The following is a 16,952-nucleotide window of genomic DNA, read 5'->3' on the forward strand; positions in this document are numbered from 1 at the left end:
TTAGAAAAAAAGCACCAAAATATTTAATACACATCTGGCACAAATTCCACAAGAAGTCAGTAAAGGACAAACCAATGCTTCGCTTATAAGAAAAGTCTCAGCCAGCACTTAATGCTCTTCTTCCAAAAGGGACATGACAAAAACATTGCACTCAGGATTGCTATCAAGCAAAGACAACCTTCGTGTTAAAAACCTTTTTTTTTTTTTGCACTGTGCCTTAAATTGCACATTCTAGAAGATGCTGTTTCCCTTCTGGTCCAGACAACAACAGTGAGCAAATTCTGGTAAAAGCCATTGTAAACCTACAAACAGGACTCAGCAGATGCATCATCTTGAACTTATCCCACATTTCCTCTAAATCATTTCTTCACATTTGGCCACAACCCTTTTAAAAGAAAGGATCCTGCACGAGACAGCACTGACTCCAGCTGTTGCCAATCATTACCTTTGCACAGCACCTCTGACCCTGCTGCCTGCACACAGCTGCACCCTCTGCTCCACAGCACACAACACCTTCAGTGTTTCCCAGAGTGAGAAAATTGGCTCATACGTGGTTATCTTGTGGCTAAGTCTGAAAAGGCAAAAAAAACCACCCTCCAGCCCCCCCAGAAGAACAGCAATGTGATCCAATCCACCCCTGCTGGTTAATGAAGGAGAGATCCATCAGCTGGATTCCTGTGCAGTTCAGGGAAAGCCACAAGAAGGTGTTCTCACTGTCTCCTCAGAATTAGTTAACATCCCTGGCAGCAAACACACCACCAAAATGCATTCCTTCCACAACAGGTGACACGAGGCTAAACTGAGGCCCATATCCACAAGCAAGTACTCCAAGAAATCCAGCTGTGTCAACTCCCTCTCCCAGGCCCTTCTCCTCCCTGCAGTGTCTGCCAGCTGCATCCAAGTCTCTTGGAACTCAGGTAACACCAAGTAACAATACAATGTCCTCCAGCCACTCCTGCCAACCCATCCCCATTTTAAAAAGACTGTTAAAGAGATAAAAAAGCAAGCATATTTTAAGATAATTATGTTTAGTGTGACTTAAACAACAGTCACAAGTTCAGAATACAAAGCAGCAGTCTGTGAGGTCCTCTAACCTGTAACACACATGGGAGTACACAAACAGCAGCCCTCAGCTCCACTGATCCTCTGCAGGTTTGCCACCTCTGGTCACACAATCTCCCCTCTCTTGGGCCCAGAGAAGAGCAGAGTCAGCAGCTGTAACTGCATAAAATGCCAACATTCAAGTAAACACCAACAGTAGGCAGCCTTTAATCCAAATAAAATTTATGGGAGGGGTGTAAAAAAAAAAAAAAACACCAAAAAAACGCACCACGAAATGATAGCAACATCAGAGATGGACTAGTTGTGAAGCTTGTTGGTTTGGGGTTTTGGTTTTTTTTTTTTTTTTATGTGAAATGACATCCAAAAAGAGCTTATCTGAAGAGGGCAACTAAGCAGAGACAGAACCATTGTAAAAATAAGTACGTTGTACAACCTCCAGAAGCTGCTGGATTTTAAAACCTAACTACAGAAAGTCTGGGGATTGCAGTAGTAGTGAGGAGCTGCTGTAACACCAGTGATTTAAGGCAAGCTGTTAGCAGGACTAATTCCTGCTCCTTTTACAGATCACTCCTCCCAGTCCCTTCAAATATGTTCCCAGAGAGACAGTGCAAGAGGTCACACCCCAAAAGGAGCCCTCAGACTGGGAGAAGAAACTTGTAGCAAGAGTTGCTATGGCACAACATCTCTGTGGGGTTCCCAATGACAGTAACTCTGTTCCAGTTTTCTTTGGGGGAGGAAAGGAAGAGGCACAGATGCATTGCATGAAAAGAGACACTACCCAAACACATCACTGAATCCAGTGGGCTGGTACTGAAGCCACTCTGGCATCTTCACTACACTTGAGAACACTCCAGCTCTGCCCCAGAATAAGGGCTTTATCCTGAGTGAGACTCTGACCTCAGGGAGGAAAAGGATGTGTGTGGCCTTTACACTTCTGCAGCTCCCACCTTTGCTGGGTGTTAGAGGCAGAGTCCAGCATGGAACAAAAAGCAGCACTGTTCATCAGAAGAAAACAACACTCAGAGCATTGCACCAGGTGGGTTCCTAAAGTTTTTCAAGGGCCAATAAAAAGCCTGATGCCTTCTGCTTGGGAAGCAGCTGCTCCATCTTCAACTCACTGCCAGTTCAGGGAGCCTGACCAGGAAAGAGGATGAGTGATGACAAAAACCCCTGAGCCACATGCAATGCAGCTCCAGCCACTCATTCTATTGCACTCCAAAACCAGCACCCAGGAGAAGAGACACTTCTGTTTGCAGCTTGACTTGGCTCCCTTTCCAAGAGGCAATTGTATCCAGATTAAAAGCAATACACCCAAAAGTACAGTAAATAGGTAATACTTGGGTCAATAAAAAAATTTAGATTACTCATCCAGACAAAGTCCTGGGAGAAAAGGATGGTAACCTTAAACTCTTCAAGTCTAAGAACAAGAGGTAGAGATACCTATGTACTTCATAGTGAAGGAGTTACAGCCTTCTGTCTTACAATCTCATATATTTCACTTCAGCTGACAATATAAAACCAAAGACTGAATCTTCAGTAGTCCAGAGAGTAAATTTTAACACTGGTGGTTTTGTTTGCACACAACAAAATTTAAGCAGATGATTATTTTCAATACCGATTTAAAAAAATATTTTTGTTTTGCTGTATATTGAAAGAATTTTGAGTTTCTTGTTAAGCATCTTCCATTTTAATAAGAAAGGACCTTCACACAGACACATTTTGAGCAGAGTGAGTTCAGGGGAAGAACTGGGTGCCCAATTTACCAAGAATCTTCTAAAAAAGGATCACACTGCAGAACACAAGGCTGCAAGTCCCAGAAACTCTGTAAACTCTCAAGTCCCATTCACAGTAACTCCCCAGTGAATGGGAATGATAGAACCTCAGCCAACAAATTACATCATGACTTATGTGGTTATTAACTACATGGTGTTTCTTTAATTTAACTGGGTTGGGTTTTGTTTGGTTTTTGTTTTGTTTTGAAAAAAGGCTTAGAACAGTAAGGAAGATACTTCCATTGATAATGTCATGAAGATCCTAAGGTCACTGGTCAGTGCACAGCCATGTCTGGGAACCACAGGGGACAGGACCTGTCCTGGGATCCATGGGTTCTTCAGGCTCTGACAGACACACATGGAGTGAAATAAAAATCAGAGGCAAAGCTGCTGCCCCCTGCAGCACCCTGAGCCCCCCCAGCAGCCACCCTGCCATGGGGCTGAGGAGGGGCTGCATCTCTCTGCAGCCAGCTCTGTGTCTCTCAGTAGCTCCTTTCATGCTCTTTAATGTCCTTGCCTGAAAAGCTACAGTGGTTCAGAGCTGAGCAGATCTGCTGTGCCAGCCTGGGGAAGCCAGTGCCGAGGCACAGAGATCTGGCTCAGCTTCAGCTGTCTGATTTTATGTCACCTGTCTCACCTTCATTTATTTTCCCTGTGGTTCTTCCATTACAATTGCACTCTATTAAAAAGCTATAATTCTCCATGTGGAATAGCACCAGCAGCAAGTAAACTCACAATTCAGTGTTGTTTCAATTAATCAACCAGTTTTTATGGCCAGCCATGGGAGAAATCTTTCAAATCCTTACTTTAATCAATAAATAGTAGTTAACCTCAGAAACACACCCACACAAGTAAAAATCAGCAAACTGAGCCTCCAGTTGATCTGGGAGCCAAAAGTGTTGCAAACAATAATATGGTGCAGGTGTCAGTGTTTCATTACTGGGGAGTAAAATTTACAGGAGCTGTGTTTCTTCGTGTATATGGGAAGGCAATAAAATGCCCGTGTGTGGATATCAGACCAGTTTTCCAGTATATTACTAAAACTATTTATATAGTTAACTATAGTTAATTTATCCCAAGTTGCAGCAGATTCACTACATGCACCAAGTTTTCTAATGCATACTCTAATGAAAAAAATTAAATAGTTGCAATGGTTTCAAGGATTTCATCAGCATCACTGTCTACTACAGTCCTGTGCCCTCCACAATAAAGATTAAAATTATATCAAAATGAAAAGTGAATGTATTTGGCCTGCTCCACAGATATTCACAGTTTAACCATTAAACAAGCAGATTTTCAGAGTCTCCAATATTGTTATAACTTCTCAGAAACAAGTATAAAACCCCCACTGCTCCCACACAGGTACACCAGCACTACAGAGTATGGTCTATTTAGGATCATAAAATCACCAGGAAATCCAATGGGAGGTCTGATGCCCTCTCTCACTGTCAGCACTGCCACAGAGTTGCACCTTCAGCTCCCGGGTCAGGAGTTTAAAACTGATACAGGTCTGGCTTTTATTCTGTAAATGGCAATTAAGAAATTCAAGTTAGGTTAAAAATAAATGGTACTTTGCTAGACAGATCATTTGGCTGTTTTCCCAAATATTCTACCCAATGGGTGGAGTTGCTTCTGCTAGGCTGAAGGCAGCAGAACAAGAGCAAGGCCATCCTCTTGTATGCAAAGCATTGAACTTCAGCCTCTGAGAATTTTATGTATAGAATTCCCTTTTCCCAACAGGAAATAAGATTTTCCCTTCTTATACATCCACCACTACATCTTTCCAAGGCTGCTGTATTACATTACACTAAAATGGCTTAGCCTTGAAGTGCTACAAATTTATCTCCTTCTTGCAGTCCACATTCAGACCACAAGGTAAATCCCTTCCTTACAGAGCTCCATCCCTCACCCTCCAGAGCTGCTGCAGCTCAGCACACAAACCAGGAGCAGCCACTGCCATGACCCTGTGCACATGCAGGCCCTGGCTGTCCAGCTGAGAGCTTTCACACTCTGGGCTTTTTAAATTCCCTCTAGGAAAAAAAAAAAATTAAGTGATGACCAAAGCATTTAATAGCCAAATTAATTAGTAGTCTCAAAGATAAATACAATCCTCATTTTCTATCAAATCTGTCTCCACTTGGAACTTTTGCTAACAAAGCATCCTCTGTTGGGGATTTTTTTTTCTTTTTAAAGTAACAGCACTGGCAAAACTCAATATAAATTCAATTAACCAAGCACAAGTGCTTTGGCCTCCTCTGCTCATCAAATCAGAGTAAGGTTTTGCTGCCAAACAGTGCCACAGTAGCTTGGAAGGTTATAGTAGCAAGGACAAAGCTTTGGGTATATTTACCTATAATACAGCAAGTTCAGGGCTCTCCTCCTGCAAAGGGACAGATTCAGCTGCATCTGGAACAATGACATTTGTTTTCTAGTTTACCACATCTCCCAGCAAGACCTTGCAAATGCAGTACAGACCAAACTCTCCTTTTATTAGATGAAAGAGGTGCTATCTCTGGCTTTTGGGTTTGCTTTTAAACAGCCTTCAATACCCACATCTTGTTAGTGATTTATGATCTCAGACCCAAGCTATTGCATAGGCTGCACAGCAGCAAAAGCAGCAAAATCTGTTTCCTTTTAGCTTTAAAACATTTATGTCACAAAAACAATTAGATGCTATGGATCACTGTCCACATCTTTCGTTTTGGGCTTTTTTTTTTTAGATTGAAGCCAGTTTATGATTCTGAAATGCAGCTCTGAAAATAAATGGTGTGTAATGGAAGTGTATCAAATTCATTAAGCCAGTACTTAGCTCTGTAGAAAGCCTTGGCAATCATCCCTTTTACCAAAAGGTGTAAAAAAGTTGACATACTAAAAATTAAAAAAGGTAGCATCAATAACCAAAAAAGTTTCAACCAGTGTTAATAAAACTCCCTTTAAGTCACAACAGTTTCAACAGGCAAATATTCCCAATACAGGCATTGTAAAATAATAAATTGACTCCTATCCAAATATTATCAAATCAGTCTAAAAATGACTCATCTATACTGTTGTCATTAAGAACACATTAAGAATTCACTCTGTCATCAGATGCCAATATTGTTGCTCCAGAAAGTATGGAGTATTAACTGCAATTTAGCAATTAAACATAGGTTTAAAAAACCTGTTTTTTCAAAATTAATGCAAGAGATAGTTCCTTTACATAGAAGTACTGTGCTTGCCAGACAAGTAAGGTTATACTTTAGGTATAAATCAAATTAATTAAAGCAGAATTATACCACAGTTTTCCTTGAAGACTTAGGGTCTGTATGTTGCTTCTGTCCATGTTTAGCAAACTTAAGAAGCAGAACCTTTGGTTCTTTTAGTCAAGTAAAAATATTCTCATGTAACCACAAAAATACAACTTCCAGAGAAAATGGAAGTCCATCGAGAAGTCCACTTTCAATAAAACTGAGGTAGTACTGCTCTTTTATTATGTCATGTGTAAGAGATCTGGATACAAATAGTCATCTACCACTCAGTTGACTGACAGGTACAGTAATTTTATAAAACAATCCCAACATTTAGTTTGAAACTCCAAAAAATGGAATGATCTGGGCTCATTCACTAAGTGTTAGCTTAAAATGGGAACTTGCAATCTTACAAAAAGCTGTTGCTCGTGTTGGTTTTTAGAGTCTTATTACTGGGGGGGATTAATGCATTAACAGTTAACACTGCTGTTCATCTTGGTATAAAACCTTAAAATTATTACAGCCTAAAATTTCAACAATGTAAACAGCACTACACACAGTACAGACCTGCCCTGACAGATGTAGTATGAAAAACTTAATCTGGCACTGTATAATTTAACAATGTTAATTTAACCTAACTAAAAAGATCTACATTGTGCAAGAAATATCAGACTTACTTATACTAATCAGAAGTCTTAAACAACCCCAAAACTTTTAACTTGTAGCGAGGGTCAAATATTTCAGGGCAAGAGTAAAAGGAATAACCAAAATTAAGAAAGTGCCTAAAACATGATACAGCATTTTAGAGCCCTTTCAAAGACAAGGCAGAAAAAGGTGTAAAGTAGAAAAATCTGGAGCCTCGGTAATTTCCAGAAACATCCAGAGTTTACAATATATGAAGGGCAACAGGTTGTTTTCCTCACTGCTGCTTTGATGCTGCTAAGTCTGTTCTTCCACACACAGGCCCTCTGTGTCTGAATAGGTAACACATTTGGTTTCCTCTTCCTTTTTCCTTCGTTCCATTTCCCACTCCACAAAGGTATCGAAGAGACTCGGCCAGGCCTCGTCCTCACTGTAGTTGCTAAGGTCCGGTCCAATCACCTGAGTAAAATTTAGAAACATGTTCCACGTGTCCCGGGAGATTCCCTTGATTCCTGAGGGGTTCTCAGTGAGGAAGTGTAACCACTGGTCCAAAATTGGGGGCTTGTTTTGGGTGAAGACTAATTTCCAAAGGGCAATGGCTATTTCCCGATGTAGCGACCTCTGTCCTTCCTCAGAGTCCAGGCCAAACTGGAAGGTGAAACGATAGAGATCCTTGAATTTATCTTCCTGCTTGGCTTCATTCAAGAGGCTGGAGAACCTTGCACAGATGCTGTCAATGCTGTCTGCATTTATTGCTTTGCAGCCTTCAAAAAACTCCTTCCTATTAAGCAAGAGAAGAGAAATTAATGCCAGCACTTCCCACCGCCCTCTCACACTGAGATGTCCCCCCCATCCCACTGTGACAAATGGGAAGGGGTCATCTGGACAAGAGGTGCTCTCAGCCCAGCTGGCACAAAGCTCTTTGCAATGGGAGATATTGGAAAAAGAAACTTCCAAGAAGTTCCAAATGGCTTAGACAGCCACAGACACCACCCAGATCTGCTGGGACACTGTTGGCATTTGAGATTATTCTGGCTGGCTGACTCCTCTATACTACACGTTCAGTGGTACCATCAGCCACTATGAAACAGCTACAGGTGTCAAAAACCTTGAGTTTCCTTCCCTCTTGGTGCTTTAACAGGATTGCTCTTAGAAAAAGACATTAAGTGTAGCAATGGTTGGGCAAGAACAATTCTTAGGAAGCAGTCTGTCAGTTTTTCACAGAATGGTAACAGTTGGTAGCAATTACTGAGGAATCTCACAGAAATTTTAAAGTGAAAATTAATTTCAGTCTCCAATCTCATCACCAAGATAATGCTGGATACAGTAATGTCTACAGAATCTCACTACACCATTCACCTTTAGCACCATGATGTCCAACAGCATATTTTCAGTTCTGAAATTCACTGTGAAGGGGAAAAGAGGACAATATAAAGCTTACCTTCTGCAGTGGTAGGAATTAATTTGATGAAAATCTAAGTGCTAGAAGAAATAAGCAAGTGAAGCTAATGAGGCTGTCTCTCCAACATACAGATGACAGGATATACTTTAACATATGAAAATAATTACAAGTTCTACAAGAACTAACCTTGTAAATTTGCACATGGTAGCAGCCTGGAATTTCCAAGCCAAAACTAGTACTTTAAATTCAGTGGGATCAACACAGAGGTCATTGCAAAATCGTTCCATTCCTTCTTCCAGTATGGCATCTTCCCGTTCATCCTTATACCTCCTGAACAACTCCCCAATCCTTTGGAGTGAAGATTCTTCTGCACTGGAAACAGAGTCTTTCTTTGTATCTCCAGAAAAGGTTGGAGGCTGACTGGATTCTACAGCAGCATCCGTTTTCTTTGTCCCATTCACAAGTATATCTCCTGTGGCCTTCCCACCAGCTGAACCATGGTCATCTTTGTGGACTGCACTTCTCTTACTATGTGACTTGCTGCCAGATTCCCTTTCCCCATTTTTGCTGCCAAGGGTAGAAGAAGGATTCTTGCACTTGGTGACACACTGGCCCATGATGTTGCAAGCCCAGCTTCTAGAGTGGTCCCCTTCCTGTCGGACACCCTGGCAGCTGATCTTCAGCACATCTCACCATGCCACTAACAGCAGGCAGCTAACCTGGAAAACAGTTTCAGAGTCAAGCTGCTGTTTCCCCACAAAGAATACTGGAAGTATTAAATGTGGAATAACATTCACCACTGAGAGACCAACTCAGAATATTTCAGTTTTGCCTACTGAAAGGAGCAGTGTACAGGAGGTTGGCATATGCCATAAATTTCAGGCAATTTTGGACTGTTTTACCTAGAAATCAATTCAGCTCACTCAGTGGTTGCAGTACATTAACGGGTCCTAATAAAGGAAATTCCTAAAATTCTTACTGTAACATAGGTTACAAAGAGGTTGATTCACATACAGACTTCATCAGGACAGACTACTCTAACACAGAAATATTTTAAAGGAAATGGTTTGTAAAAGTATACCCACATTTTATATATAGAATATAAAACACCAAAACAAAGCACTGGGGGAGGGACTCTGGTGGGACAACCTGGCAGAGTCTTAGGCATTAGATTCAGACTGTGCCTTCAGCAAATGAGCAAAAGGGGATTGGGGTCTTTTTTGTGGGGGAAGAAGGGAGGTAAAGGAAGGATGGGGTAGAAAGCTGTGGGTTTGTGTTGGTTTTTTTTCTTTTAAATAGAGTTTGGAATCTAGATTTTTGTTAGTAACTCATACACAGAGTGTGTTTGCAGAAAGGGAGCAACACATTTTTCATGAAAAAATCATGCCTTATTCCAAGTGGGCTCCTCCTTCAGGTAACAAAGCAGATGGGGGTAGGGGGCCTTCATAATGAAATTTTTTATAGACAAATACACTTGCAGGTAAGTATAGTAGTTCCAGTTCAGCTTTCTTAAAAAAAAAAAAAAAAAGTGAAATACCAAAATTATTTCATCATCCTGTTTTTATAAATCACAATGTTCAAGCTTTGCATACTTGAAAAGATACTTTACCCACAGAAAGGTTTCTTAATTTTTTCCTATCAAAACCAAGCCAGCACTCTGACCCTATCAGCATGCAGGCACACCATGGACACTCCATTTCTCAGAAACATCAACTCCAAGAAAGAAATTGCTTATCATATTCCTCCTTTACCCACTTATTTGCATTTCACCTCCACTGTCAGTTAGGCAAAAGCCTCAAATATAAATATTGGGTTTGCCTTGTCTTTGTTTACTACCTCCAGATTACAGAAGCAGAACAAGAAAGAAGAGATTAAATAAAATAAAAATTAAGAAATAAAATAGATGTTTTGGCAATTTTTCTGTATTCTTTCCTGGGTGAAGCTCTACCGAGTCTGAAGCCCTGCTTTAAGCTGCAAACCAATTTGGAACATCAGCACCAAGCACAAATTAATTCTCTGTAAAATTAGGATTAGACACAAATCTTCTCTCAGCCATTGTACCTGTTTTGGCAAAGCAGCATGTATGCAGTCTGATGAGCAAAAAAGATAATTTTGGCAGTACAACAGCCAAGATAGTGGTTTCAACTACCTGCCTTCCCTTCTCCAGCCTACACCAGTCATTTTTTCATTACAACAGAAGAAACAGGATTTTATTGGACAGTGTAAATTACTGCTTAGCAGTTGGCTTCCAAATCAGAGCTGTCTTCCCCCCTCTTTACATTAATCAGAATTCAAGTGCTCAGTCAACACTAATTCTTACTCTTCCATCAGGTTCTCAGAGGCAGCTAAGCACTACTTTGGTTAAGTTTTTCTTTAGAGAGAAGCATGCAACTAAAGGAACAGCATAAAAAAAAAAAATGAGTAAAGCTAGTATTAAAGCAGAGTTTAACTAGTTTATAAAACTTTCTGCCTAAACACATAAAAGCAATTATTAGCTGTTGGGGGTCTGGAACTGCTTTACCCTACAGACAGCCTAAAGAAAAGCTGCCTGTTAGGGGACAGTACTGTCAGCTGAAGTAACAGGTAGTAGTCAAATCACAGGCAGCATAAAGGACAAAGATTAATCCAATTTAATGTACTCATTCAAATTTAGAGTTAAAAAAAAAACCAGTTTGCAAGACTAACTTACATACTCTGTCCATAAGATTTCCTAATGGAAGTGATTCATGCTGTCATGCTTCCTAAGCAACAGCTTGTAGTAATGATGATAATAATCTGATACTCAAGTCTACAAACTGACATCACCAGTGTGATGAAACAGAGAGGGTTTATTGTCATTTGCTGTCATTCCTAAACACCTGTATGTGAGGAAATGTCCTGACAGTTATTTCCAAAGCCCACAGAGACCACAGTAACATTAACCCCCAGAGCACGAGTTAACCTCCTTCCCCACATTTTCTGTACCCCTCTTCTACCCCTCATTTTCTGTACTCCAACCTACTTGCCTTACCAGGAGCTGCTGCTGCTCCTGAAGAGCCCCTGTCTGGGCTCTGCTTGCACTGCTCCTCCCTGCAGGAACAGAATTCTTCCTTCTCCCTGCCAAGGAGGTTTTCAGAGCACAATCCTGCTCCTTTTGAACAAATGCTGGAAGGTACTGAAGTACAGTTGCTGCAGTTCCTCACTTTTCTACTACGTGAAACTTGATGCCATGTGCCAGATACTTTAAAGCATTCTACCCCAAAAATAGCAAAACCGGCTTGGAAAAAAAAAAAAAAAAAAAAAAAAGTCAGACTGCATCCGCTGGCAGTTTGTGCGCCTCTGTGGTTTTTTAGGAGACAAGGCTTTTGGAGCTCCATCAGTTACCCTTTTATAAAATGCCTGCACTGAGCTGGATCCACTTCACTCACTGGTCACCTCCGCTTCCTACATGACTCAGGTTTCAAGGCACGAAAAGAACAAGAGCCTCAGGAGGAGACAGAAACAAGTGGGAGAACTCGGCAATTTTGTTAAGGGACAGGATCCAGTTGCAGCACCGGGAGCTGCTTTCAGGTCAGTGTTCAAGGAGTATGAGAAAGCATCCTCAGGAAAACAACCTGAGCTCCTCATTTAACTGCAGAGCACAGCAGATGGCACATCCAGGCCACGCTGGTCACAGCACAGGCACAAGGATGTGCAGAGAATTTCTCCCAGCTGGATGCAGAGCAACTCCTCACATTCCCAAAGGTTACACTGGACTGGCAGCAAAGCATCAGTTCCTGGCAGGTTTGGTTCCCAAGAGCAAAACTACTTTAACAGGCTGGACCAATGGAACAGTGAGGCACAAAAGGCAGTGCTGATCACCAGTTTTGCTGTTCTACTAAAAAAGATAAAAATTTAGGACTAAGGTTGGAATGCATTCAGCACTACAGGACACAGTGCTCCCAAAGAAGTTTGATTACTCAGACAAGTATTAAGCAACAACCTACAGTAAACATGAATCACCAAGATGCCCATGGGGCCACCACCTTCCACACAACAGGAAAGCAAAGCAGAGATCAACAATGGTGTTCTGTGGTCCTTTCTAGAAGGGAGTCAGCAAGGGGAAACACAGGAAGACAACTGCTGGTGCCTACAGCCAGTTAAAGGGAAGCCACCCACCCTCGAAGAACAAGTGAGGTGTAGAATTGTGTTGGCCAATACATTAAAGGGAAAAAATAGAAAAAATTGTAAAGACCTTGCTAGTGCTTGATGAAGTTGTTTGGGGATTTTTTCGAGTGTGGGGTGGGGTTTTGGGTTGTTTTTGTTTGTTTGTTTGTTTGTTTGCTTTGAGAGGGGGGGAGTTGTTTTGTTTCTTTGTTTTTCCTTTTGTTTTTTTGTGGTGGGTTTTTGTTTTGCTTGCTTTGGTTTTTTTTTTCTGGTCACATTTTTCAAGTGACCAGAATTTTCAAGTGACCAGATCCCATGTAACCCAAAATCTGAAGGGTGCAAAACATTAAAGTGACTCAGTAATAATTCTCTGTCTTAAAAGCACACCATGGCACAACTAAAACTGCAGAACTCAAGTGGGGGAGAGCTGGCAGGAGGAAAGAAGATGCAAATGAGATATTTAAGTAACCTTGTACTTTTCTTTAATGACTAACATTATTGTAGTAATAGAAATTATTGAATACATCCAGAGAATAACAAAACACAGCCAAGCATTATGCTGTTTAATAAAGTGTTGCATCACAAAGTATTTTCAATGAGTTTCAAAACAGAAAATATCAAGAGAGATGGGAAAAAATCCATGCATTCAAGAACACCTCAAAGACAAATTTAGGAAATCTCATGACAAAAGGGGACACAGCTCAGCCAACCATTAAATCCCTTCCCAAGTAGCAGTTCATTAGCTAAGGCAAAGACAACATTGCTAGAACTTAACCACCTCTCAGCCCAGCCTCTACTTTTTGCAAACACTTGAGCAAAGTCTGCAAGAACTTTGCAAAGTTTCTCTACACAACTTCTAAAATAGCAGGGAACAGTACATGGGTTCCCCATGTTTTTCCAGCTCTGAACAGACACACACAGCTTCCCTTTGGGAAGGAACAACAGGATCATTGCAACCAATCTGCTCTAACAGATGATGCTGGGCAAGTGATCTTGTAAGCAAACATCTAATACTTACCTGGTTTCAGCTACACAGGGAATCATTCCACTGGCTTCCACAGCCTCCTTCAGGCTCCCCGGGTTCCACATGGAACACTGCAAGACAAAAGGACCACACAAATCATTACATTTAGAAGAAACTACAAAAACCAAAAAATGCATCAAATCTCTCAGAAGCAACTATGCACCCAATAAAACCTTTCATAGCAAAAAATCCATTTGTTGAAAGACTGCTTTTATAAAACTATTTCACTTTTTGACTTGCAGAGAAGCACTAACACCACCAACTCTGCATTGTCATATAAAGCATAAATCAGGTACTGAGTACAACAGACAAGTTTAAATGTTTGTTAGAAGTAAACACACACTTCCGGATACTTTTATGGCTTTCAGCAGGGGAGAGTTAATTCCTCATTTCATGCACTCAAAGCAAAACAGAGGACATGCTACCATTGCCAATGCCTGTTAGCTGAGAGGCTGTTTAATCTGTGAATGCCAGACAGCTGCTACCTAGCAAAGCATAATTTGGGTCTAGAAAGTAATTTTCTTTTTTCATTCTCTAGCACATTCTTTTCTCTGTTTGTTTTCCCATGATCAGTTGAGTTGGCTCAACTTTGCTTCTCTTGAATTCCCAGCTTTGCTACATAACAACAAGGCTCTGAAAAAAAGATGACAGACAAAGGTATGTCTGGTTTGTGTAGCAAGAGCTGCAACTGCAGCAACTAATCAACACCTCTGTTTGTATCTCATCTAGAAAAAACACCAAGAAAGCTCTGGCAAAACTCCTCTGTTCTACCATGCTAACAGAGACACTAAACTGTCTTGCTTTTACAGCTCTCAGTACAACCAGGGTGCAGACAGGTGATCAAAATCTGCCTTTCTGCACACTTCACACACTTTCTGCATACTTCTAAAGAAACAAGTGGGAACATTAGCTTGTTCAGTGCTTTCTTTAGTAAAAAGTAGGGGATGGATGTAGAAAGACAACCATGAAATAAGTTCTTATCACACACACCAATCTCCACCTAAGTTCAGTTTTCCCAAACTTGAGTCCTATATGCAGATCAGGACAAATTTTATCAGCAAATAAAACCTACTTCAGATCAAAGCTTTTAAAAAAATGCACAAGCCTGGAGAAACAGGCACTAAAAGCACTTCAAAACCCCTAGAAATTGCAGAGTGGTACTTTTGCCTGTGATGCACACAGAGCAAAGAAGTGTCTCTGCTGAATCATTTTTAGGCATTTGAGATGGATACTCTGAAAAGCCCACTTCTCTCTGCATTTTTATCCTCTGCTTCCAAACCTCATCTTCCACACAATCAACTTTTTTGCCCTCTGATGGTCTTGCAGCTCTTTTAGGATACACTCCTGCTGAAAGGGCTGCCTTGTGTGGGTACACAGCCACCAGCCAGCTCAAGTGTACACAAGAACAGGAGTTCCTGCCTCTCTTGCATTGGAAGCACTAGCTTGGATTTCTTTCTATTTGACCATAGCATGCCATGAATTTCAAGAACTTAAGAAAACTGTAGCATCTGGCACTTCTATGTTAATTTCTGTTGGCCTTCTGCAACTAAATAATTCCTTTTATAAATCATCAGGGGAAGAAAGAAGAGATGGGAAGGACAGGGCACTGCAGACTCTTTCCCCTGGGAACCTGTTTAAATAGAGGACAAGCAACTTTTTACACATCACATTTTAAAAACCATTGTCATGGCAACTTTGTGCAATAAACTACTTTTCAAACAGATTTGTATTTCTTTGGAAGAAACCTACCATCCACCAAATCTATATTTCCAGCTGACTACAACACACATGGGCAGCAAACACTTATTTCAAGTTCAAAAGAAGCTGAATCTTATGAAGCCCTACCTATCAATAACCAAACTTTTTCTGGTTGTTTGAAGCAGTTTCCAGGTTGGATGACCTGTACACACACAGTGGGGCCAGAAGTTTTAACATCTGTTAGAAATAGCAGCTACAATTCTTCCCCCATTCTTACTAATTCTATTCTACCAAGTTGCCCACTTCACCTTTTTTTATTTTTTATGAAGGAGCAAGTGAGAACTTCTGTGGCAATCCAATTATAGGATACATAAAGTGACATATAAGTGACATAAAAAGTTAGTATGATTCAGCAGTTGAAAAAACCAAGCTCTTCAAGTCTGTATTTAAAGGCTATCATAGCACAGCAATGCCTTGTGGCTGACTTCATCCTAAATCATGCAAGGTGAGTGCAGCAGGGTTGGAAGGAAGCATCAACACTTTAGTGGCATAGATTTTAATTGAGTCCTTGGGTTTGGCTTGCAAGGTACAGCCATATGCTACAGTCACCAAGCATCTTGCCCTGCAGGAGGAGAGTCACACTACAATAACTCAGAGAACAGCCTGCTCCCTTCCCGAGCAATCCCTCAGCAGTCCACTAGGACAGTGAGTAAATGGTGTGCACCCTCAGGGCTATGGAGACTTTTGTTTTGCTCACCTGCCTCTTTTTGCACCTGCTTCTGCCTCCCCTCTGCTTCTGACTCTCCTGAGCAGCAGTGCAGTGAGGATCCCACTGCAGGGACGCTGCCAAAGCCACTGCTGCCCTCAGCTCTTCTCCTCAACAGCTCTTCCAGGGGCAAGAGCTGACAGCTCTCACAAAAACCAACTTTCCCTGCTTCTCTGTGGGAGTCAGTGAAGAACAGGTGGTATCTTTACCCTCTTCAGCAAGCAGAAATTGAGAGGATGAACTCTTCATGTTCATTATATTACACTGTGCAGTTAAGACTTTTAGACTACAGCACTTGGTGGATCAGTGTTAAAGCATAAATGAAGCTTCAGTCAGCAAAGCCATCATGTTATGGAAACTGCTTGTTAGTCATAACTTGCAGTGAAACTTCCTCAGCAAAAGCACCCAAGAGTCCAGCACAAAGGGCACAGAAGACACCCCACCACATCCCCAACCAAGAGCTGGGCTGTCACACAGATCTGCTCTGCACCTCTGCTGCAGAAACACATTTATGCAAAGTTATTTAAAAGGGAGTCTAAAAGCAGGAAAGTCCTGCTGCAATGAGTCAAAAATGAATTATTAGTTTGTCAGGCTTGCTGCAGTTCAAGCACCTTTCAATGGCCTAGAGCCAGGTTATGATTTTGGGGGCACACAGAGGGGATGTCAATCTGTTCCCTATCAGGATGGCAAACTATTTCTGATTATTCTCACTTTGAGCTTCAGAAACAAACTGGAGTGTTTAGAAATCTGACCACATTGGATAAATTTTGTCTCTGCACACCTGATCAGAGTACAAGGTAGTTATAGAGGCACATGAGAAGAGGCCCTGCAGAGTCTTGGCTGCCATTTGGCAGACAGCAAAATGGCAGTCAGCAGGAAAGCCAAGCAGGTACAAGCCTGAAAACATGTAAGCTGGAAGTCTGAATACTTTAGCTCAAATGAGATGTGGACTTGTTTGAGAAAGACCATAGTAAAAAAGGTGGGAAGAGAGGAGCAGGTGCAAAAACATCTTTAAAAAAATCCAGGTAACAAAAGATTCAGAAGCTGCTTCATCGTATCTACAGCCTGTAATGCTGGGCTTGCTCTCAGCGCCAAGAACCAGAGCTATCACCAAACCTCCTCATAGAAGCCACAGTGTCACCAAAATCAGGCAAAACCAAGCAGACAAAAATCTGTTTAAAAACTGCATCTTGATGTGGTGTGCTATCACTTCAAGTCCAGACCTGCGATATCA

At 41.3% G+C, this 16,952-nt stretch overlaps 1 protein-coding gene across 2 annotated transcripts in view; it reads right to left on the reverse strand.

Annotated features, from left to right (window-relative positions):
- DCUN1D3 (defective in cullin neddylation 1 domain containing 3) overlaps positions 1-16,952 on the reverse strand; it is a 24,029-nt gene continuing 7,077 nt past the window's right edge. The window contains exons 2-5 of one of the 2 annotated variants that reach the window (XR_011729210.1): positions 13,249-13,325; positions 8,292-8,824; positions 5,185-7,484; positions 1-4,356 (exon numbers count right to left, since the gene is read on the reverse strand). Coding sequence is in view for 1 of the 2 variants with exons in the window: in XM_071760581.1 (XP_071616682.1) it covers positions 7,001-7,484; positions 8,292-8,722 (915 nt within the window). In the remaining variant the exon portion in view is untranslated. Of the gene's footprint in view, positions 7,485-8,291; positions 8,825-13,248; positions 13,326-16,952 lie in introns of both variants that reach the window. The other variant, XM_071760581.1, reaches the window with a different exon arrangement.

The sequence above is a fragment of the Heliangelus exortis genome, chromosome 17 (assembly GCF_036169615.1).
Source record: "Heliangelus exortis chromosome 17, bHelExo1.hap1, whole genome shotgun sequence".
Classification (NCBI taxonomy): domain Eukaryota; kingdom Metazoa; phylum Chordata; class Aves; order Apodiformes; family Trochilidae; genus Heliangelus; species Heliangelus exortis.